We start from the raw sequence: 26469 nt of genomic DNA, 5'->3' as shown, positions 1-26469 counted from the left end.
AAGTATAATAAAATAACTACTGCTGTCGTCAATATTCTTTATTAAGGTCACAAGTTAATACTAACCTTTTTCTGAAAACTAATCTACTTATGTGCATGTGTACGTGTAACTAGTAACCTGACATTAGTTCCAACAAATTTCTCTTGGTTTAATGTCGTGATTTTGTCATGCACTAATGTCTCACACGTACACTGCATGTAATTTGTTGAACTATGTATTCAACTTTAAACAGCCATTATGAGTATGATCACGTTCATGATAACTTGATTGGATGAATCACATAAGCTCACTGTCAAGTAAAACTATAAAAACGAACGTGTATATGATCAGTTGAAGGGACTAAATATTCTATTCTACAGGTAAGTAGTTCAAAGATTCATTATTAAACTGATATCTCATTAGCTTTATGGAATTTACTTATAAACGATGAATCCATATTAATGTATAATTTGTCAGTAATAAAAACAGTGTAATTTAACAAATCGTTGTGATCGACAAATCATACAATTTTCGTAACATCAAAATCTATCAATATTTAGTGGAGTTCACCACTAAGAGTGCACGAGTGTAATACAATATTGAGAATCATCCGAAGGTGGTAATGTAAACTGTCAGACTGCAACCTGTTGATCTAAGGCTTAAGGAGTCGAAATGATCCTCTACGTGAACATGAGTGAACACTAATCTGGAGATTCATACTGGGACAATATGTCATATCTGGTGATCTTGAATCTCCTACAGTTGATTAACTGAATCCAATCATTGGTGAGGCGTTATGAGTTGAACAATCTTTACATATATCTAACAAATACTCTATGGGTAATGAATTTTTTTTATTATTCGTGATGATAGTTTATCAACGTCAATTTCTGCAGTGCCTTTGACTTATTAAACAAAATCCGGTAACTATTCACCTCATAATACGAAAACTTCAAATATCCGACCATTCTAAGGTGTTCAGGGAAAAACCTAGTTATCACAGACAATATAAACGTTGATTCTGTCAACTCATGTACATGGAATTAAGAATAGACTGTAAACATATTACATAAATTGAATAGAAGTAAAGTTATGAAAATTTGCTGAATAATGCATAAATTCCGGAGTTGTAGGAAGCAAAAGCAAAGACCAAAGACGTCGAAATAAGGTTTTATGGAAAAGTGAAAAGGTAACATACCATGGAAAAATTTCCCCAAATCTTAGTGATACTCAGTCGACTAAATCGCTTCACGTACCACTCACTACTGATTTTCTTGATTTTTAGATAACGCAAGTGAATAATTACATAAGAGTAAACAACAATGCAAATGATGAATACATTCCAATGGTTATAAAAGAAATTGCTCATTCAAACTAAAAATAGTTATACAACCTACATTTACTAGCTGTGCAATCACAGTTACAATTCCTGTTCACTAATAATCGCCTGTCGCATTGAGTTTGTATACACTGATGAAGAATTTTTCTGAAGAGTCAAGACCATATAGCTTCGCCACCACGTGGATACAACTATATACTTGTGTACCCATACTGGACAGTTTATTTATATCTAAAAGTGTTAAAGCGAGAAAGTATGCCTTGATTGTTTTGAAAGGTAATTCTGCTCGATCCCAAATTCCTGATGTCTGTGAAGACTTCGTAGGAAATACATTGAACTATGCTACATATTTGAATATCACATTACTCCGAAAACTACCTGTATGACGGACCTGTGAATATTTTTGAACAGTTATCGTAGAAGATCAGTTTGAAAATATTATTGTGGGCGTGTCTATGTAGATCAAATGAAAAACTTTTATATTTCGACAAATCCGAAATGTTCAGGTCGTGGTAGACACCAGCAAAACTCGATCCGTCTGGTCGTGGATTGAGTAGATTGAATAATATTGCTGACACATATCGATAACTTGAACAATATCACATGGAAACTCAACCTAAGTTCCCTGTTACACACGACGACTATGTTTCACTGAAAATTCTCCGAATAGCGAAATCATGTCAGTAAGTCTTGTGCATTGAATAATTGACCAATCTATAGAGTGTACCTGATACGGACTGAATTCTGACATACTAGCTATTATGCAGTGATAGTAGGAATTCTAGTAGTAGCAGTAGTAATATAGACGTGGGTGTCTAAAACATTCAAGTGATACTTGAGAATATGATTATAAAGCTAATTTTACAGATTTCGTTTTTGATGTGCACTGAGTTTTGAATTATTCTTATACATTCATAAAAGTCAGTTGGTAACTAAAAACTTGAAAAGATTTCGAGGATAATCACCTCCTAATAAAAATATTTCCTACTTGTTCCACACAATCAGTAGGCTATTCAGTTTATTATGATGATAATTATTCAGATATATGGAAAATGTGAAGACTGATAACGCAATGTAACCACAGAAAATAAAAGAAATAATTTTTATTCAACTTAAACTCAAAGGTGATAATGTCACAATGTCACTCAATATGAGACTAAAGACTGCATTGACAAAAACATATCCTGCAGCTAAATTGATTGTCCTGTCTGAAACAACATGTTATTTGATACAATCATAGGTATACCTTTAATGGTACTGCCAACTGTGTATACAAATTTACATGTATCTGCCAAAGCAGTTGCATTGGTAAGGAAGGTGTAAGCAGCTGACGAGAAACTAACAAAATAGAATGAATTCCTATTATTCTTCACCAGTCTTTGTTCTTGCTCTCTTTATGATCATAATTATATAGATTGTTGTCGTGTAACTGTACACAAGACCATTACAGATTTCAAAATGAGTCACTGCACTAGTACATGTATGATATAATACTGCAAAACATTAAATGGATCACACCATACAAGCAAGCTGATTGAATGACTTTTAGCTGATCATCTGAGAATGAGATCGCACGCATTCATTTTATGTGATTGATCATCAGTGTGAACTGATGAACAGATTCAACTTCACTCTAAATACCACAAAGTTGAACTGTGAAAATACAAGGTGTTTAACTTCATACGCTGTATCCACACAATCTTTACAATAATAGAATGTCAATGGGATATTTTGTAAGCAAGGGATGATTTTATAATTCACCATAATCATTTTATTTAGTAAATTATTAGTAAAAGTGTCATTACAAACATTGAGAAATGCACTGATTCATGTCTCATCATTTGTACTCAACATTGAGAATAATCATGTAAACTACGGTTCACAAAGTCAACACGAATAGTGTCATGCGCGAAATATTACGTGATATTGACCAAGTTTCTACTGACAGATATCACTTTACGAATCACCAGTGAAACATTGGGGAATATGGATATTTTGTCACGTATTTATATATAAAATGATAACGTTTAAGACACGTCTGATGTGTACAATCCAATAAACCAGTCTATGGTGGTTCACTTCAAGCTTCAACACTATAAGCAATGAGAGTGTAAAAATACACGCTGTTACAACATTTTCGAAGTCGTATTTGTTTCCATATTGAAGTTGTGGGCTTCATGTAGATGTATCTATGAGTTGTTTGATGATTCTTTATTTTTGTTTATAATGAAAGGCAATAGCGTCAACCATCGTATGTGTCATCAAAATATTGACTGAATAATCTAATTAACAGATTCCATTATAAGGAAATCATAAAATGGCTAATTCGAATTCCACATTTACCCTGTTGTAGATATGAGATATTATGTCTCATTATTGATCGTTATGTTCACATGTTATACTCATTCTATGTAAGTGAGATTGAAGTTATATGAACTGAATTAGCCAATCCTTTATATGTTTGACTATTCACTGTAACGATTTGCAATGCCAAGTGGCAGCCATTCAACTGAATAGGCCCAAATGCATCATCAGCTTTTGTTAACTTGAACTTTCATCTAACAGAACATTGAGTGAATAATCATCATGTTGAAGTGAAAATTTGTATCATTTAGAATAAATGAATTGAATATTTCCAAATTACCTGAAGATTAATCTGATGTACTTTTGATTCCATATATATTGCATCATTCTCAAATGAAGTGATCAGTTTGAGAAGCAACAACAACAACGATTGAATCAAATATGAGTTTTCTTATAAAATATAGTGGATAAACACCCTGATAAAGTACACACGAATCACTGAATGATGATATTTGCCATAAATGCAGTTTACTTCACTCTTATTTACTACATTTATTTTCATCAGTGGTCTGTCAGACATTTTACTAGTGATATCGCTATTCTTAATTCAATGGGTATCTCCAACGCTTTTCGAATGAATTTTATAACAATGGATGACTAACATAATGAGGATTTTCGAAAAACTAATAAAGTGATAGACTCGTCATTGATAGCATATCCGTATCGTGAAAAAGGAACGCTGACAGTCATATATTCTGATGCTATACTGGTTTGACCTATCTTCAATTAATCTACACTGAACTCCAGTGAGAATCGTCCAGATGAAATAGATATTTCCATTGCTTACAATGAAGAAAGTGTATATGTTCAAATCTATTGAACACATACATTAATAGTTGAAAATAGAATAATGTATTATGACAGAAGACTGTGAACATGTAACAGCTTGGGTTGGTTGGTTAAGAGTTGACCTCAAACAACCAAGCATATGCCAAAACAGTATTGTTCAAGTATTCATTCACTTCCTTATTTTGTATAAGCGTTATATTCCCTTATTATCTTATATTGAATGTTGAGAGCCTTTGTTTGTCTGAACAGATAATCCCACGCTCCACTGTGACTGCGCGAAGATTGAAATAAAGACCTATTCACTACTTGTCTGGTTTCTTCTATCAATATCACAAGGGTTACCTTAGGGCACGAAAAACACATATGAAAAAATTACATTGACTGTTGAATGCTGTCAGTAAAATGTAAGACTCATCAAATCCCATCAACATTTCACATTTCTTAATTGTATGCTTTGCATACTCGGAAGAATATTCAAGTTTTAACGCTTTCTTATCTACAATGGGATGATGAAATTGTCAGTCGAGGTACGTTAGATTTTTTCTACCAAAATGAGTTCAAATGAGTACACAGTCACATTTTGATTTTTGGTGGAGTGTAATTTAAACTTCTGCTAATTTAATGTCGATAAAGTCAGAAATACCATTCTCCAACTCAATGGTATATAATAAATAGTATACATAATATCAACTCTCTATCCAATGCTCAGTTTATCTGAAATTAACAATTATGGTATTCATATCTAATAAGTACTCAGTTTCTATATTTCGTTTCTGTTGCTTCCTTCTTACATCATTCAGTAACATGAACCATTGAAAAATCTATTTAACTAGTAGAAACAGAGCCAAAGACTGTGGTGTAATGTAGGAACTAATAATTCCCATATCTATCCAATACATAATCTAGAGATCATGAATAAACCACCACTCATTTAAATAAGCGAGAATACTGTGTGCGTACAGTAATGTGTTGTATTGAAACTAGAATCATAGACGCATTCATGTGAACATCACTCATCAGTTTGATTTATCAATCTGATTTATCTTTATAATTTTTGCTCCTCTTTCTCAGAATGGAAGACAATCAGCTTGAAAACTGACTTCAGATTCAGATCACTTCATTTGCTAACATTTTATTCATTTGGTAATTTTCATAGGTTATAATGTAGATTGCGCTTAGAGTGGTTACTACTATAATACACTGAAGAAGGCATCATTTGATCAAAATTCGTATGTCATTGGACAAACTTTGTAAACGAAACTATGAATTCAGATTGGAGAAACTCAGCAAAATAGTCACACCAATCTGTACAAACTAAACCGTACTGTTCATGCTCATTCATAAATTGTATCATAGATTGACACAACATTCCAAAATGACTAATGGATATTGGATCATAATACTAGAAGTTAGGCGCCATCGAAAAAATCTGACAGTCAGATGTAAAACCAACGGTATGATCTTTGATGCATACTTCTGAGGAGTTCTAGCATTAAAAAGAAGAGCAGTCCAACGGTTTCTAGTTTTGAGTAGATGTTTAACTCAGACCAGCCTGTAATTTAAACTATGAGTAGATGACGATTGCTGTTCTGAATATTCTTCAATAACATCATAATTTCATATTACCCTTTATATGAAAACTGATCATTCATTTACTTGTGTGTGTAACTAGTTAACTCATGTTAATTTTATTAAAACCGCTATTGATGTTGTATCTTGATTCCTTCATACATTGATGTTTCACACGTCCACTGCATGTACTCAGCTGATCTTTGCGTTTCACTTCCAACAGCCATTATCAATCTGATCATATTCATGATAACGCGATTTTGTGAAACTCATAATCTCATTGTAAAATCAAAGTATTAAACAAAACGAGTATGTGATTGGCTGAAGGACATGATGTTCAATTCTGAAGGTAAGTTATTCAGATTTTATTTATTCACTTAGTTTTTTCTTAGCTTTTTAGGATTAACCTCCAAACCATGGGTTCACATTGATGTATAATTTGTCAATAATTGAACCAGTTTTACATAGCAAAACGTTGTGCATGTGTGGTCAGCACACAAAACTTCCTGATTATATTTTCATCAAACATATTGCACTTGTTCCTGATCAAACTCGTTCCCGAAAAGTGCTAGATGCAATATTGCTGGTGGTCACGATCAGACAGGGCATAGTAGACAGTGAAGAAACGTTTACATAAAGTCATAGATTAGGTAGACACATCAAGGAAAATCGATTATATCAGTATAATGTCTATTCCCGTTGTGGTACTAATGCCGAACAACTCCATAATTCTACTGATGATTCAGCGGGTGATATTTGGCACCATGTTTGGTATCCACAATTCCATTTTGATGATATGCATCTTATAGTCTCATTAAAGTCCCTTTGTACTGAAGTCTTAAGTGAGTTGCTTCAAGGTTGGTAAGTCTTTTCAGTACACATTAAAGCTCAATAATAACATTTAATGACATTCCATTTAGGTTTTCGTTAAACTTGAGAAACATGATATAAATATACTTCAGCCATTGCGGATCAAATCAACAAAAAAATGAGCTGATTGGATAGTTTTGTTATTGTTGTTAATGAAGTTTATGAGATGATCTCATTGTTTATCATACGATCGGAGATATGTTGAAGGTGTGTAATGCAATCTTGTAATCAAACAGGTATGTTGTGGGCTTAACTTAGGCTACAATCAGCGTTATTGAATAAACAAACATGAAATTAGTCCCTACTCAGTGACCTATGAGTATGAATATCTCAGTCGTTTGTGAAACTAGTTGCTACTCAAATTTGTCAGCGATTACGCTTTCAACTGGGGATCTAATGGTTAGGCTTTGGATGTGTCTCGACTCACCAATTCTTCTGAGTGTAAGTACGCCTCTCTAAAGATTGTCATTCTGCGCGAAACCCGAGGTGAGCTGCACTCTCCATCGATTTACTCAAAGCATTTAACATAAGAAAGCAGTCTTCGTGACTGTAATGTTTTACTGAATAGCTCGCATTTGCAAAGATTGTTCACATCAAACGTATACTAGAACATTAACTAGAAACATTGATATGAAATCTACAGTACAATGAGACACTGTTCTCACATCTGTCGAGTAGATTCACCACCCCGTCCACGATATTGCGCGACTATCTCACATTATACTGATAAATTCCTTGTAACCGAACTTCAACCAAAATTTTACTTCGCCATACTGATGAGTACTTCGACTGAAGTTTTCACTGTTTCACCTCAGAATGATGATGAGAAATGTCTCTGTTGTTGTTTTAATATTTGCAGCTCTATTGGTAAACACTTACAACGTTATTGGGGAAAACGCATCAGAAACTGAGAAGATACCATCGCTGATGACACCTTATTTCAATGAATGTTCAACACCAGCAACCCTCATACAACTACTTAATCCGCTCAATTTAACTCTATTCAACATACGTGTTCCTGAATAAACTAGATTTGAATTGAGTATGAGCATAAAGTTCTCTTTGGATTCGCATATAAATCTACACTCGTACGACATACTGCGTATAAAACGTTTTTTTTAAGTAGAATTCAAATGATACCATGTTCGACATCACAACTTAGCAATATTCTTGTATCTAAACAATCCACGACCAGATGGATCAAGTTTTGCTGGTGTCTACCAGGACCTGAATATTCCGGATTTGTCGGGATATAAAAGTATTTCAGTTGATCTACACGGCCAAGATACTATTTTCAAGTTGACCTTCTACAGTAATGGTTCAAAAGTATTCACTTTTCGATAATATTACTCGTTTGTCCAGGTAATGTGAAGTTCACTTGTGTAGAATTATTCAATGTATTTGCCATGAAATCTTCATACACATCACTAGAACGACAACGAATGCAATTACCATTTGATATTTATAAAGCATAATTTCACGGAGAACTGGTACATGACTTGCCACTTTTATATATAACTCAATTATCATTTAATTGTGTACAACTATATTGTTATTTCCAAACCCGAATGGACGGGCGATTATTAGTGAACAGGAATCGCAACTGTGATTGTACAGCTGGTAAATGTTGGCTGTATAAATATTTTCAGTGTCAGTGAGCAATTTTTTCAAATAATAATTGAAATGTATTCGTTATTTGCATTGCTATTCACTCTTAGGTAAATATCCGTATATGTTACCTAAAATTAAAGAAAGTAGTAATAAGTGAGCTGTGATGCCATTCAGTTGACTGAGTTTATCAATTAACAAGAAATTAGTTTAAAATGAAGTAGAAATGTTCTCGGACATTTGAAAGTTTAAAGATGTCACAAATATTTGGAGTTTGACTACACCTTAACCAGTAACCACCTCGATAATCGGAATGTGACAACCCAGAGTAATCAGAATTCAGTAGTGAAGAGTTTTGATGTTATGAATTTGATAGGCTATCGAGAAGTGACTGACCTAAGATACCTAGCGGTTGTAGATGTTGAGCACAGCGCACTCACTCATGATCTAGTGCCGATGCGTGAATGAGTGCCTTCAGCTACTGTGGTCAGCGCCAAATATCGAGGATGTACAGAGCTTTTGATTTTGTGGACTTATTCACAGCTACAACATGCATGAATACCGATACCCACCAAATGATTAAGTAATATCAAATCACAATTCGTGAAGTTGCAGCTAATATTGCAATCCAAATTGCTTCATATCACATAGGCAATCGTTTTGAATATGTACAGGGATCTTTCAGTTAAACTGGCTGAATTGTTCAAGTACCATAAATACTCTCACGGTCACCAGTGCACGCCCATAACTCTGCACTGACTCCAACTTCCATCAAGGCCACACATGTCGTGACCATCAACACAGATCAGTTTATGTCAGTCGGTAATCAAAATGTGTGTGGGTGTGCAACGATACGTCTTCTCATATTGTGACAAAAGAGCCCTTCAACGCTCTCAGGTATTTTATATTGGCGTGCCTGAAATCAGTTGTTGATTGAAATAGTGAAGAATATTTTTTTCCACGAAACACATTTCTTTTGGATGCAAAGCATTGGCTTTTTGACTCGAATAGCAATTGCTTCAAACGTCTGCAAGATTCTCAATCTGACGGAGTTAGACTGCTGTTATCACGATGTGTAATCGCGAATCATTGCTCCGTGTTGGCTGTATGTAAATGGGATAAAATGAATTTGTTAACCGTTAAGAAAAAACCTTTGCTTAACCGAAATTGGAAGTGCTCACGAGGCCAAATATAAAAATTCCTAGAACATCTGTCAATACAACCTGCTACACAGGAACAGTTTGATTAACAGATACAGAAAAGAGGTGGTTAGTCTATGCAATTTACATTTCAATTTCGAAGTGATCATTGGATCTGCGGAAATCATTAGTTGTTTTGATTCTGCATTAGATGTTCTTTGGATTGATGTGCGTATCTGTAGTCTTAGCATTTCACTAAGTGAATCGCTCCTTAATTATAAGTTCAATGGTCCATAAAATGTACACGTGAGAACGAAAGTAACAAGTTGTATACTCATTATCACCTCTCCACAAAATGCTCAATTTATTTGAAACTATCAAGTCCAACCTTGATGAGGATACCTTTCTGTTGCTTTCTTCTTACATAATTCAAAAACGTGAACCAATGGAAAATCACTATGATCATCACAAATAGAGCCAGTGACTGATGTAACGCAGGAACCAGTAATTCTCACATCAATCCAATACATACTCTAGTGATCATTAATTCATCATCGCTCATTCAGATAAGCGATAATACTGTGTTGTGTATAAGAATCATGGACACCTTCATGTAAACATCACTTATCAGTCTGTACAGCAATCACAGACTGTCACTGGAGCAACAAATCCATCTCATTTGTCTCTATATTTCTTACTGTTTTTCTCATAATGGATGACAATCACTTTGAAAACTAGTTCCTACATACTATCACAGTTACTAGCTCTATTCTCATTAGTTCAATACTTCACGTCAATCATTTATGGAAGGAGAACGAAATAAAATAGAAATATGAAACTTGAGTAATTATTAGGTTACAAATAACTTGAGTATTGTAAAGAGCATCGATAATATACATACTATCTGTTATATCACAATGAGTAAGCAAATCGCAGTTCAGAGTAAATATATAAACGACAATAAATAACACAAGTGCAAACGTTTACGTAGCCCTCCGATAAAAAGTGAATACGGATGGTGTACTCACCAAGATCTGGTGTAATTTCTCATTTTTCACACTGAGTAACTAATATGTAAACGTGATGGTGAATAAAGTTTTTCGAACTAGGTATGTGGTTATTTTCTTTTAGTTCTTTTGGATTAATTGAATTATTGATTTATACATTGATCAGATATTCTGTGGTTGAGGCTATCGATGTTCACTTCAAACAACAACAACAGCAGTCATCAAACAACATATACGTAAAAATAAACAAAACTGATAAGTCCATTGTAGAAAGAAGTGTGGTTTCAAAGATATTCGTTACACTGTCATTGATTATTGTCTTGTAGACCGTAGTCAACCACTACAGACTAGTTTATTGCATTCTACACATCAGACGTGTTTCGTAAGGTCTGATTTCATGCATCAATACGTGAAAACAAATCCACACTTTTCATTGTTTTACTAAAAAATGGTGAAGTGCAGCGGCAAGAACAGTTTTCTAATCATATTCTCAAATATCATTGGAATATTTCGGACAAACATGTTTATACTACGATAGAATTGAATGCTGACCAGGTACACTCCTAAGATTGGTCAAATATAACATACACAAGACATACTGACATGAAAATGATATCGGGAGACAACCGAGAGATAGCTAGTCGTCCTGTGTTACATGAAGATTAGCGTTGAGTTAACAGAGCGAAAACGTTCTTAGGACGAAAATCGCTTTCATCGTAATACCAGTTATCTACTTTATAATTGGGTTTACGATGTTTGCGTTCTAAAATCATGTGGAAATGTATAAAATCTCGTATTAATAGACGTCAAAAAATCTCTTTTTTCAAAATGAATTTCAATCGTATTCGGAACCTGTGACAGTCTGAAATGTGTAAAATGATAATGAACAACTCATCAAAACGTTCACAAACTGGAAGATCAAAATAATGACAAAAATAAGAGAACAAATGAAGTGAGGTGATCACTGAAAAGCTCACAGATCAACAAACGATTACTCTAATTATATAGGAAACAACTAAGCCGATAGACACCCATTTACCTAAGTGATACAGACTACTGAATGTACACAAACCACATATCCCATCGTGACCGATTACCAACGCACAAGATTATTATTATCATGCTGCAGCAAGGTAGTGAGTAACCATTTTAAAATCCCCCAACAAACAATTAAGCGTAGTATTTAGGGTTGATTCCAGTTCATCGACAAGATTGAAATCATAAACACTAAACCTCAAATCATGATGTCCTCAGACGTAAGGTCATTATTCACAAATGTTTCACTCAGAGAGACCGTACATAAGCATCCTATTACAGAGCCTTTTACATAATTTTTGATTCATTCGTAAAACTTAATAACAACGGTAACCAAACTACCCAATCAGCTCACGTTTATGTCGATTCGCTCCGCTCAAACTGAAGTGTAGTTATGAAACTTTGATAAACACTGGAATCCAATTTTATATTAAAAATGTAATTATCGTCATTTAATGTGTGCTCAAAAGACCTACTAACCATGAAGCATTTTACTACCTTGCTGCAGCATGATAATAATAATCTTGTGCGTTGGTAATCGGTCACGATGGGATATGTGGTTTGTGTACATTCAGTAGTCTGTATCACTTAGGTAAATGGGTATCTATCGGCTAAGTTGTTTCCTATATAATTAGAGTAATCGTTTGTTGATCTGTGAGCTTTTCAGTGATCACCTCACTTCATTTGTACTCTTATTTTTGTCATTATTTTGATCTTCCAGTTTGTGAAAGTTTTGGTGATCATTCAACATGTAATTCATCTTGTCAATGAGTTAGATTTTGTTAATTATAACAGTTCCTGTTCTTTTATCAGGTTTCGTGATAATCGAATTTTCATTAATTAATGAGCTCACTGATTGCGTATTTGTACATTTATGTGAGAAAACTTTTGTAGTTTTATCTAATATTCTCAAACTGATAGCAAAATATTAATCATCTTAATACCTTCATATTAAGATTTCTTACTTAATTATTAAATCTCTTAATATTATTCACACTACGTAATCTAGTTTAGTCATCTTTCAATTGCATCATAAAATTATGAATTGTTCATAAGTGCTCAAGGGACTTGTAATTTAAAAGAAGATTATTTATATATATATATATATATATATATATATACCTATGTACAATTTTACAGCATTACAAATAATTTGTTTTTAAGAGATCTCTTTGCTGAACTTCGTATTCTTAATGTTTTAATGAGAATCACTTGTCAATTGATAAATTTGTTAGTTGATTTCAACGACAGAATGATCACTTCATAATTCGAAATACGTTTGAGTGGTTCATCAGCACTTACGACATTCCAGACTATCATAGGTTTGTAATACGATTGAAATTCATTTGAAAAAGAAGAGATTAGCCCGACGTTCATTATTAGGAGATTTCATATATTTAAACACGATTTTAAAACGCAAACTTCCTAAATCCAATTATAAACTTCATAACTGGTATAACAGTGAAAGCAGTTTTCGTTTTACGAAATTTTTCGCTCTGTTGACTGAATTGTAATCTTTAAGTAACACAGGACGACTACCTGCTACTCAGTTGACTTTCGATATCATTTTTATATCAGTATGTCTTGTGTATTGAATATTTCACCAATCTATGGAGTGTACATAGTGATTATTGAAGTGTGTCGCAGTATAGACGTGGTTGTCCGAAATATTATAATATCACTTGAGAATATGATTATAAGGCTGTTCTTGCCGCTTTCGATTTCCCAGTGCATTGAGTTTTGAATTCTTCTGATATATCTATAACAGTAAGTAATGTTTATGGTAATTAAGAACTTTAAAAAATATGAAAGATGTGTTCCGATCATCAAGTCGTAATAAAACTGTTTCTGACTTGTTCCAAACAACCAGTAATCTATTCAGTTCATCTCGACAATTACATCTCACATTCCTCAAGAAGGTTTTATTCAGCTGATTACAATCAAGTAGATTTTCGTCGTGTTACTATACACAAGACCATTATAGATTTCAATGTAGGCCATTGCACTAGTTCGTGTATGATATATTACGGCAAGATATTACGCAGATCACATCATATGAGTTAGCAGATTGAACGAGCTTTATCTTATTATCTGGAAACGAGATCGCACGTACTCATTTCATGTGGTGGTCATAGTGAGCTTGAATGAATGATCAGATATGGGTTCAATCAAAATATAAAGCGGACATTTCATATGCAAGATATGATTGTAGATTTTGTCAAGATTATTATACTCAGTAAATCTTTAAATACAGTCTCAATACAAACGTTGAGAAATGCAATGATTCGTGCCTCATGATTAGTACTGAACGTTGAGGATAATCACGTAACCTAAGGTTCACATTGTCAACATATGTAATGCAATGCACAGAATATTACATCATATTGATGAAATACATACTGGCGGATATCAATTTACGATTTGTTATTGAAACAATAGAGAATATAACTTTATTGTCACTCATCTATATATAAATTCAGAACCTATGAAACACGTCTAATGTGAACGATGCATTAACCTAGTCTGTAGTAGTTGACTACGCTCTTCGACACAATAGGCAATGATAGTAACGAATACACCCTTCATTCGTTATTTTTGTTTGAGAATTGTTGTTGTTTGAAATAAACGTCAGTAGCCTCAACCGTCACATTTCTCATCAATGAGTTGATCAAGTAAGTCAATTGAATGAAAACCATTATAAGAAAATCACAACACGGCTAATTCGAATAACTTTACTCATCATCACGTCTACATATTGGTTACTCGGTGAGAGATATGAGAAACTACAGCGGATCACATAAAGTCTTAATGAATTCAATCATCGGAATTCACTTTTTCCTTTGTGTTATTTAATTTCGGTTGTATGTTTACTCTGCAGAATTCAGTTACTTGAAATCATAAAACATCAGAAGTACAGTTCTCTTACTCATCAGGATATAAAAAATTCTAAATCTCTACACAGTACTCAACTTATTTCAAAATATCAAGTCCAACGTTCTTATTGATACCTAATGAGTACACAAGTTCCATATTTCCATTTTGTTGCTTATTCCTTATATAAATCAATAACGTGAATTATTGAAATATTCTTTAATGTTATTACAAATAGGGCTAATGACTGTAATGTAACGTAGCAACCAGTAATAATCACATATATCCATTACATACTCAAGTGATCTTAAGTTCATCACCACCCTATTAAATAAACGAAAATACCGTGAACATATAGGAATGTGTTCTACTCAAATTAGAATCATAGATGCATTCGTGTAAACATCACTCATCAGTCTGTACACAAATCGGAAGCTATCACTGGGACAATAAATCAGTGTGATTGATCTTCATAAGTCTTGCTTTTCTTTCTCATAATGGAAGACATCAGCTTGCAGATTGGCTTTAGTTCCAAATTACTTCATTTGCTAACATTTGCTAACTCATTGATCAATCAATGTGAATATCACAGTCGTTTTGGGGAGCTGTTCACTACCCAAATAAATCGGTGATAACAGAATAAACTGCTATTCTACTGGTTGCAGTTAAGATGTATCCAGATTCACCAGTTCTCCTGAGTGTAAGAACGCTTCTCTGAAGATTGTCAAGCAGCACAAAACACGGGATGTGCTGCATTCCCGATTGATTTACTGAAAACATTTAACATTGTGACTAGGATTTATGGAATGACTGTGGACTATTAGTGAATAGCTTGCATTCGCAAAGTCTGTTCCTATCCAACGTATATCGAGACAGTAACTAAAAACACTGATATGAAACCTACAGTGCTTTGAAACATTGTCTTGATATTTGTAAAATATCAACATGAAATTATTCATTTTTCGAGTTTTGGTGAACTTAAATATATATTCATTGAGAATAAGTGTCGTGAACGTAGATCGATACCTTCATATTGAGAACATGAACCGATGAAGTTCGAACCAACATTGAAAATATGGAAACGTCAAACTGAAATATCTTGCTAAGTGAACGTTATATTCGGTTCCTAGGCTCTTATATAACCCCAAGGCCAGAACTTCACAGCGACTTGAGCATGAGAGAAGAAATGCAAAGTTCTTGAAAAACACTGCACTCCAAAGATTCATCAAAGTACGGAAAATAAAGGGTTTTTATAGTAATTTAGATGTCTCCAGGTTTTCCCGAAAATTCTAGGATGCTGCTAAATGTAGTAGCACTGTCGTAGGCATACAATCAAAAACTCTACATGTGACTTTCCAACTTCCAGATGTTTCTTCCACAAACGACCGTTCAATCATGTACTCGAAAATTCGGCAGTGCCCATTAACGATCCCACACATAGGATTCAAACTTAGGAACCCTGAAGGCCCTCGAAAGCATGATGTCTAAACCACTGATCTGGTTCCCAACATTGTCAATGTTTAACCTCAACCAATCCACGATATTTCACGAAAATGTAATCACAAACTCATCACACTTTTTAAACTAAACTTCAATTCAAGTTCTATTTTACCTTACAGATAAATGGTTCAACTCGATTCTAAACTGTTTTGTCTCAGAATGGCAACTAGAAATATCTTTGTTGTTGTTTCAATATGTACATCTCTATTGCTCAAATCCTACAACATTACGGAAGGAAATTCCTCGAAATCTGATGAAACACAGTCGTCGACTATGAACAGTAACACAGTGACATCTTATTTTAATGAAGATTCAACACCAACAACTCTCACACAGTGGGGTGATTTAGTTTACCTTACTCTATTCAACGTGACTGATCCAAAAACCACTGCATTTGAAAATTGGACTGAGGTATTCGACGCAGTTATATTTTTTTTAGGATGATCTAAAGCTACAATCGTACCGCTAAATGGACAGGTAAAATTTATTTACATACATAAGTTAACTAACACTATGCTCAGAATTGCCAATCAGCAATATTCTTCTATCTACCTAATTCACGACCAGATGGGCTAAGTTTTGTTGATGTCTTCCACGACCTGGATATTCCAAGTATGTCGGAATATGAAGGTATCTCAACTGATCTACATAGACACGGACAAAATACGACTTTCAAATTGATCTTCTACGGTAACTGTTCGGGAATATTCACTTGTCTATCATATGAGACCATTTTCGAGGTAATGTGATATACAGTTATGTATAACACTTAAACGTGTTTTTAATCAACTCATTTTAGACATCTGGAGAAAGACAGCGAATAACAGTACCATCTCGTATATCTAAAGAGTACTGTCGTGGTAGCTGGAAATCTGAATCAATACTTTCAGATTTAAGTCAAATATCTGGTTTCGGTATTCACGCATATATTCATAACTGCCTGGAGGAATGACAGTTTGATCCAGATTCATTGTAAATACCATCCATCTGTGTACACAAACTCAAACCGATAGGCAATCATTAGTCAGCTGAAATTGCAACTGTATTTGTAAAGCTAGTAAATGTTAGTTGTATAGCGTTGTTGAGTTTGAATTAGCGATTCTGTCAAATAATAATTGGAATTGATTCAATGCTTGTATTGTCGTTTAATCGTATGTATGTTATGAATTCGATGGGCTATCGACATATCGAGAAGTGACTGACCTAGGATGTCCAGCGGTTGTAGATGTTGAGCATAGCGTACTCACTCGTGATCTAGTGCGGATGTGTGAATGAGTGCCCTCAGCTACTGTGGTCAGCGCCAAATATTGAGGACGTACAGAGCTATTGATTTTGTGGACATCCACAGCTACAACATGCATCAGTACTTAAACCAAATAAATGAATGAGCAATGCCAAACCACAATTTGTGAAGTTGCAACTAATATTGCAATCGAAATTGCTGCATATCACATAGGCAATCGTTTTGAATATATACAGGGATCTTTCAGCTAAACTGACTGAATTGTTGAACTATCACAAATACTCTCACGGTCACCAGTGCACACCCATAACTCTGCACTGACTCCAACTTCCATCAAGTCCACACATGTCGTGGCCATCAACCCAGATCAGTTTATGTCAGTCGACAACCAAGAATAAACAGTGTTATTCTAGTTACACTAACCAAACTATGAAAACCAATAGAAGTCACGTCAACTGATGACGTTTTATAATTGAGATCACGGAAAGATATTAGCTAGACCGTCGTTAAATATCTGGAAGCACTCCGAAGTCGGTTTATCCAAGTACATAACTCCTGATCTTTGTAAATGCACGTCTTCACATCTGAGAAACTTTACTAATGATCACCGTGTTCTCACTAGTAACTAGCTTCAATATGTAATACTTGTAGTTGTAGTGGGAAACCGTGACACATAGAATGCAATTACGCGGGGTGTGGGACAGTTATCCTGCTCAGGAAATGGATGAAATTTGCACAGTATAGTTAATCTAATCAAAATTCGACATTAACACGTTTGGATGCCTACTTAAATGTCTATATGTTAGGCTATCTCTCTGAGGGCGGATTGTGTCTTCTGGTGCATGATAATGAGTGCGCAACGATGTGTCTCCTGATACAGTGTGTCGGCTAGAAACAAGTGCCAACCTCAGTACTATGGAAGATGGTCGCGCAAATTTGTGGATCGGTTGAGGTGAAACATTAACATCATTGTGTGCCGGTTCATTGGTCCAGTAGGTTAAGTTTTCGCGCTCGATCACGAATGCCCTGGGTTCGAATTTCGCGGAGGGGATCGTGGATATTCATAAATTGTCTGCCAGTTCGGAGAATGCTAATTACCAATTGGAGATGTTGACGTCAACAGAGCATTTTTTTCACTATTTAAGAAGATGCGAAATAGATTTTGTGTTCATCGATAGCTACTCGGAAATCTTTTACGTATGAGATGTACAATAAAATATCATCATTCTCCTTAACTTTAATGGAATAAGTCTAATAAAGTGATCATTCCATTGTTGAAACCAGCTAATTACTAAATAAAGTAAAAGATTTATTATCAAGCTGTACGATCTTGAACAGCAACGAAAAGCCTTTGTTGTAGTAATAGTTCCATGACAACATATGAACTAATCCTCAATAATGCACTTGATAGATCATTGTACCAGGTCACTTAATGGTTGCATTTTTAGCGAGTTTTAGGATGATAGTTTTCGACGTTATAAGAATAATATCAAAAAACCTGAAAGCTAACAACGAATCACAACGTGAATGTAGTAAGATGAACATAATGCTGCTATCAGTTTAAGAAAAGTAGTAATAACGAAAGAAGACGTTTGAATTAGAAACACAAAGGAGATATCTACGAAAGCTTTAATGATGGGAACTAGATTAATACAAAACTCCGCCTGGTGTCCCTCCGGGGGCTACTGCCGGTCCAAAGCCCGGATAAAGGAGTAGTGTTAGGCATGGGGTTGGCGACCTCATCCCGTAGAAAACTAACTCGCTAAAAAACGCTAACCAGAAAAAATTATTCAAACCTTTTAAACTCTGCCCCGGGAGTCAGAAGGTTTTTATTTATAAGAACTATGACGCCTCATGATGAAAGCCGAATTCCTTCGGACGTTACGTGGCCGATGCCCCTTCTGACAACCATAGCGACCATTTATTTAGGTACATGTAATGTTCATGCCATGTGGGACACCGGGAGAGCCTTTCAAATTGCTGCCGAAATGAGAAGATACAACCTAGAGGTGCTTGGGATCAGTGAAACACATTGGACGCAAGTTGGACAACAACGACTAACTTCAGAAGAACTCCTGTTATACTCCAGCCATGAAGAAGAAAATGCCTCACACACACAAGGATTTGCATTGATGCTGTACAAACAAGCACAAAATGCACTTACAGGATGGGAATCTCATGGACCAAGGATCATCAAAGCGTCCTTCAAAACCAAGAAAGAGGGCATTTCAATGAACATCATCCGATTCTATGCGCCTACCATCGAATACAATGAAGACGCTAAAGATCAATTCTACGATAGGCTGCAGTCAATCATCGAGAAGTGCCGAACAACGGACCTGACCATTCTGATGGGAGATTTCAATGCCAAGGTTGGAACGGACAACACTGGATATGAGGACATCATGGGACGACATGTACTGGGAGAAAGGAACGAAAATGGTGAGAGATTTGAAAACCTATGTGCTTTCACTAAACTGGTCATAGGCGGCACTATATTCCCACATAAACGCATACACAAAGCCACATGGACTTCACCGGATCACTCAACACAAAACCAAATCAACCGTATTTGCACCAACAAAACGTTCAGGAGGGCGATGGAAGGCGTGAGAACCAAGAGAAGAGCTAATATAGCCTCAGACCATCACTTACTGGTCGTCAAGATGAAATTTAAACTCCAGAAGCACTGAAAAATGGGGCGGACAACATCACAAAAGTTCAATACGGCTTTTCTTCAGGACACTGGCAAACTCAACAAATTCAAGACAGTACTGAGCATCACTCTCCTCTCAATATCAGGAGACGTCTCCAACAGGGTATTGTTAAACAGGGTGAAGGACCGCGTAGACGCCCAACTTCGTGACCAACAGGCAGGATTCCGTAAGGATAGATCGTGTACAGACCAAATCGCAACTCTATGGATCATTGTGAAACAATCAAGTGAATGGAATTCATCACTCTACGTCAACTTCATTGACTACGAAAAGGCATTTGATAGCGTGGACAGAACAACACTGAGGAAGCTTCTTCGACACTACGGCGTGCCTCAGAAGACAATCAATATCATACGGAATTCCTATGATGGATTACACTGCAAAATCATGCATGGAGGACATTTGACAAAGTCGTTCGAAATAAAGACCGGTGTCAGGCAAGGTTGCTTACTCTCACCCTTTCTCTTTCTCCTGGTGATCGACTGGATCATAAAGACGTCAACATCTGAAGGGAAACGCGGGATACAATGGATATCTAGGATGCAGTTGGACGATCTAGACTTCGCAGATGATCTGGCGCTTCTATCCCAAACGTAACATCAAATGCAGGAGAAAACGAACAGTGTAGCAGCAGCCCCAGCAGCAGTAGGTTTCAATTTACACAAAGGGAAAAGCAAGATTCTCCGATACAACACAGCATGCATCAATCCAATCAAATTTGACGGAGACGATTTGGAAGATGTAAAAACCTTTACGTGTTTGGGCAGCATCATTGATGAACACGGTGGATCTGATGCAAATGCGTCACAAGACAAGCCCTCACATGGAATCCTCAAGGCCAAAGGAAAAGAGGAAGACCAAAGAACACGTTACGCTGGGCAATGGAAACAGACATGAGAAAAATGAACAAGAATTGGATGGAACTAGAAACGAAGGCTCAGGACAGAGTGAGTTGGAGAATGCTGGTCGACGGCCTACGCTCTATTAGGAGTAACGGGCGTAAGTAAGTAAGATTAATACAAAACCTGATAAAATAAGAGGAACAAAGTGACTACATTTGCAATATGATTTACAACTTGAAAGATCATCATAAATTTCAAAACATGGCCGAATAAAAAGTTTACAAAAATGAGAACGAAAATGAATTGATCGGATGACAGATAAAGCCCACAAATCAACAGGTGGGTCCACCAAACATACACAAGACAGTCAGATAAGTACCCATTAGGTAGCATAGTGATTGGTAAACATTTCAAAACCACTCCAGAAATACGTAATGAAGCCTAGTATGAAGGACTCATTCTAGTGCGTCTGCAAATTCATAAACACTAAATTACAAACGATGTCACTCAGGTGTAAAGTGATTGTTCACAAATATCCTATTCAAAGAGACTGTATACTACTATTGTGAACAACATACAGGACTGGAAATAGAGACTTTTAACTCTATTGATATCATCGGTGAATTATTACTAATATTTATGGTCCACTGACACAAAAGACTGACAAATTTTCTTTTTGTTGCCTATTTATGGACGATACGTCCATGCTTTGTAATAAGCATACTGTTTCGATAGAAGCATTTGAGAGATTCAATGAATTTCTCACGTCCATAAAGTTCACATGTGAGAAACAAAATAGAGGTAGAATAGCTTTTCTAGACGTTCTGTTTACAAGACGAAACGACGGGTCATTAGGAAGAAACATAGGAAAGCTACCTGGATTGGTGATTCAGTTTCTAAAGATTGTGATAGTCATTCAAGATGTTTCTCATCTTGTCAATGAAATAAAATTCGTTAAGTTGGAAACTTGCAGTTCTAAATTCGGTTACCGTGAATATCTAATTCTCGCCTTCACTGATTTCATTGATGGCCTCCTTGTGTTTTTTAATTAACATACGTATGTAGTTAAATTTATTACACTTAAACTGATATCACTGTTACAATAATCTTACTACATTTGCACTGTTATTCGATACCACCGCTTCAAGTTTGTTGTTTATATTTGCATTATGTGACCCAGTATTGCAGTCAATCGATCACGTAATCACGATTATTCCCAGTTCATATGTTCTCATGGAACGTTTACTAGAACAAATGATTTTCATATCCATATACGACTGTACAGCTTGATAATAAGTTCGTGGAAAAGAATTTCTTTCACTGAAGTTCAAGTTTTTGAAATTAATCATTCATATTGAAGCCCGGAATTAAACGGTTTTTTGATGTATGTTATACACCTGAAGGTCCATGAACAGCTAACGCATAAATGTTCTCAATCATTTGAATACGTGTTCAATCAAATACCTGACTCTCATCAACGCTTGCCATCATTGTTGTTTATATGAATTCCAAGAAACCCATGAAAACATTCAAACCTCCCAGGTAGGCGTATGATATTTATTTATAAAGCTACTTATTACAAACTAAACACGGTCACAGAATAAATAAGTATTAGACATCAAATAGTCTGGAATTCATATAAGCTTGATTTCTCTAAGATAGCATTTGACCTTCCTTGTATGCTGAAATTGTGAATATTTCAATGGAACCTGGACCAAATTGGTTCTCCGGCTCATTGCTTCCTACATATACTTTTATACCGATATGTGACTTATGAGTTAATCCTGAGCACTTTGAATTAGATAGTGGTGTTCCATGAAGATATGCAGAAGAATTACGAAATGGTATTTTCACTTTTTCTCGTTCTCCAGACGTCTATAGAGATTTCAAAAGGAAGATATTGAATTGTTCTACACAATTGAATATCACATTACCTCGAAGACTGACTCACATGATACACAATTGCTTGTGTCCGAACATTCGCCTTAGAACAATCTGAAACGAGAATGTGGACCCTGTCTATGTAGGTCATTTATCACACCGTCATACTCTGGCAAAACACGATCAGGCACTATCCAATGGACTCCAGCAAAGCTTGATCCATTTTTTAGTGGAGTGAGAAGATAGAAGAATATCCCTGATTGATAATTCTAAACGTGATGTTTGCTGAATTATATATATAAATAAAATTTACCTGTCCTTTAAGTTTTACTAGTGTAGCCTTAGATCTCCCTCCATCTGATACCTCAATCCAATTTTCAAACGCAGTTGTGTTAGAATCAGTGAAGTTGAAGAGAGTTCGATTGGCCAAATCATCACGCCGTGTGATGGTGGTTTTAAGTGAATATTCCTTCATAGCTTTGCAAGTGTTGTGTAATAGAGTTGTAAATATTGCAACGATAACGGAGATATTTCCAATTGTCATTCTGAGATGAAACAGTTAAGCTACTTATCTGTAGGGTAAACTGACCTTATAATTGAAGTTCACTGGAAAGTGTGTTTTCAGTATCGTGTGAGATGGTCCTACAATATCGTAGACGGATTAAAGTTAAACACTGAGACTATTGTGTGACGAATCAGTGGCCAAGTCCTACGCGTGGTATCGTTGATGAGCGATGAGTATCCTATTGTAAGTTATGATAAACACTTTTCAGTGTCACAAATATATAATATATATGTAATATCCCAATGAGTAGAAAAATCAGATATTTTGATGGTTAGTGCAAGCCACTTCTTCAGAGAATAAATAACCGAATTAAAACGAATCCAAGTGCTGTTTCAACTTCGATCAATTTTAATACGGTTATTTATTCTCTGATGAACTGGCTTACTAGGTGTCAGATTATCTAATTCTTCTACTCATTGGGATATTATCGAGATATTATTCATTAGTAAAAATCTACTCAATCCTCAATTTATTCGGAATTATCAAATCAAAACTTGGAAATGATACCTACTTATCCGTGCCGTTGTATCAATAACATAACAGCGTTCGATCACCATCGCGGTTCTTCAATTTGTGCCCATTGTGTGGGATATATAATGGCCACTGAGCTCCACAGTGTAAATTATGATAAACACTTATCTGTTTCAGTATTTCAATAAAACGTTTTTATCTGTTTGCAGTTAATCACTTCACAAACCGCTACGGAACTAGTGAAACTGAGCGAAATGTTGAATACCACTTCACCACTCATGAAATCTCAATAATTTGGCAGTGCTTCTTACTAAAACTACAGTAAACTATCCCAAAGCTAAACACAACTGAGTACGGCATTGGCGGTTAAATTTCATGAAGAAAAGAGGGAATTTTGCGAAGACTGACTATGTTCGCAATATCGAATTATAATATTTCGATTGATTGTCGCCACGTACACTATTGATGACCCTCTCTCCGTGTCAAGTCTTTTTTACTTTTATTACCAATTTGGTCTCTGAAGTTCACACTTACAACTTTGGTCCATTCTCAATATTGCACCACAATTATCCACTCCTTGTAGTTAACTCCACTTAACAATGATGACTTTCATTTCACAAAGCTTGTACAACTTGCCAATCACAACGATTTGTTATATTCAACTGTCTCTGTAACTGACAAATTATACATAAATGTGGACACATATTTCAGTGTTAGATTAAATAAACTAATGACTATTTGAATAACTTACGCTTGGTGTTGAATATCTTGTGTCTTCGAAAGATCACATACTCGTTTGCTTTTATATTTTTATTTCACAAAGAGATTATGTGTTTCAACCAATCAGATTATCACAAATACGATCAGTCTCATAATGGTTGTTAAGAGTGTGATACAAAGATCAGCTGATCACATTCAGTGCACATGTGTGACATTAATGCAGGACATACTTACGAAATTGTATCAAGAGCAATTTAATCAAACTAACATGAGTCCACCAGTTACACACACGCATACACAAGCAGATGATTGATCGGTTTTCAAATAAAGGGCAATATAAAATTTTGATGTAATCCAAGTACACTAAGTAAAGCAATCGTTACTTTTATGTACTTTTCATCACAGACTGACGTAAGTTAATCATTCATTCAAAATCAGAAAGACGTAAGCTGCTGTTTTGAACAATGACATGACTCTTCAGAGTTCATCGGATACATAAATGATGAGTGGAAATTCGACTAAAAGATCCTGTGGAAAATCATTCACCTTTAGAATTCTTATTTGATATCCAACAGTTTGCGTGGATGCCTCCAGTCAGTTTGCAATATTTTGACAATAAATATTAGGATTTACAAATGAGGATGAACTATACGGTCTCGTTTATACAGGCTGGTGAGTAGCGTTCACATGAAGGCGTACATGATTCTAATGTGAATGCAACGCATCGCGGTAAGCACACGGTATTATCGAATATTGACTGACTGATGGTTAATTAATGATCACTAAACTATGTATTGGATAGATACGAGAAATACTACTTGCTATATTATATTATTGTCACCAGCTCTATTTTCAACTATGATAAAGATTTCTGAATAACTCATGATATCGAATGATGTGAAGGGGAAGTGACAGCAGAGAAATATGTAACCTCAATAGGTATGAGGTACAAATACCAATGGTGGACTCGATAGTTTCAAATAAATTAAACATTTTGTAGAGATTTGATAACACGTATATTATTTGTTTTATCCCAATGAGCAGGTGTATGGTATTTCTGACGGTTTGATGAGACATGAGTCGGTTCAAGATATAGGCGATCACTTCACACAACAACAGTGATCAAACAACATATAGATACATCCACATGAAGCCGATAAGTTCAATTTTCAATAAATACGTTTTCAAAAATATTTCAGTAGCGTATATTCGTTACAGCGCTATTGCTCATTGCGTCAAAGCTCGTCGTGGACAACTACATACTACTTTATTGTTTTGCACATTTTAAATGTGTTTTATCAGTTCTGATTTTATGTGTTAATATGTGACAAGAATTCTATATTTCTCATCATTTCACTTCGAAATCGTAAAGGCACATCTGTTGCTGGGTATTTGGTCAGTTTTGCGTAATATTTTGTGCATGATAGTAATCATATTCTCTTTGTAAACTGTAGTTTACATGATTGTCACCAACGTACTAATGATGTAACACGAATCATTGCAAAATAAAATAGTCTTAGCAAATTGTACAGTAATTTATTGCATACAATTTATCCCCTTGATATTCTGTTGATTGAAGCCCAAACTGGATGTTTTGCGTTGGTGCAATGGATAGAGTTATCCAAGTTATATTTCCACAGATCAACAATGTGATCAAGTGAGCATAATACTGATTTTTCATTTCAGCTCTCAATCAATCACATCAAGTGTGTGCGCAAGATTTAATTTTCAGATGTTTAGCTAAAGGTCATTCAGTCAGCTTACTTATAAGATGTGATCCGTCTAATTATATCATAGATGTACTATTGCATGGACACACTCTGAAATTTCTAATGGTATTTTGTTTAGTTACAAGACGAAAATCTACATGAACATAATCATATGAATAAAACGTTCTTGAAGAATTTGAGATGTAATTGTCGGGATCAAGTGAATGGCCTAAGTGTTGTGAGGAACAAGT

At 35.2% G+C, this 26469-nt stretch overlaps 1 protein-coding gene across 1 annotated transcript; it reads right to left on the bottom strand.

Moving 5' to 3' along the window:
* Nucleotides 1–21491: 21491 nt before the first annotated feature.
* On the bottom strand, nucleotides 21492–24560 carry MS3_00007100 (uncharacterized protein). The gene is made up of 4 exons (XM_051215357.1): nucleotides 23343–24560; nucleotides 23067–23298; nucleotides 22807–23022; nucleotides 21492–22747 (listed from the first exon to the last, which is right to left on the bottom strand). The coding sequence occupies exons 2-3, from the start codon at nucleotides 23295–23297 to the stop codon at nucleotides 22858–22860; spliced, it is 396 nt and encodes a 131-aa protein (XP_051068570.1). The 5' UTR covers nucleotide 23298; nucleotides 23343–24560; the 3' UTR covers nucleotides 21492–22747; nucleotides 22807–22857.
* Between the last annotated feature and the right edge of the window lie 1909 nt (nucleotides 24561–26469).

The sequence above is a fragment of the Schistosoma haematobium genome, chromosome 2 (genome assembly GCF_000699445.3).
Source record: "Schistosoma haematobium chromosome 2, whole genome shotgun sequence".
NCBI classification, from domain to species: domain Eukaryota; kingdom Metazoa; phylum Platyhelminthes; class Trematoda; order Strigeidida; family Schistosomatidae; genus Schistosoma; species Schistosoma haematobium.
The sequence above is the reverse complement of the archived record's forward strand: the minus strand, read 5'-3'. Positions and strand labels throughout refer to the sequence as shown.

Excerpts from the sequence above, each read along its gene's own strand:
- MS3_00007100 (XM_051215357.1), bottom strand. The coding sequence starts at position 23,297 with ATGACAATTGGAAATATCTCCGTTATCGTTGCAATATTTACAACTCTA. Across the intron at positions 23,023-23,066 it reads TAGTAAAACTTAAAGGACAG|AATTATCAATCAGGGATATT; the intron begins GTAAATTTTATT and ends CATCACGTTTAG.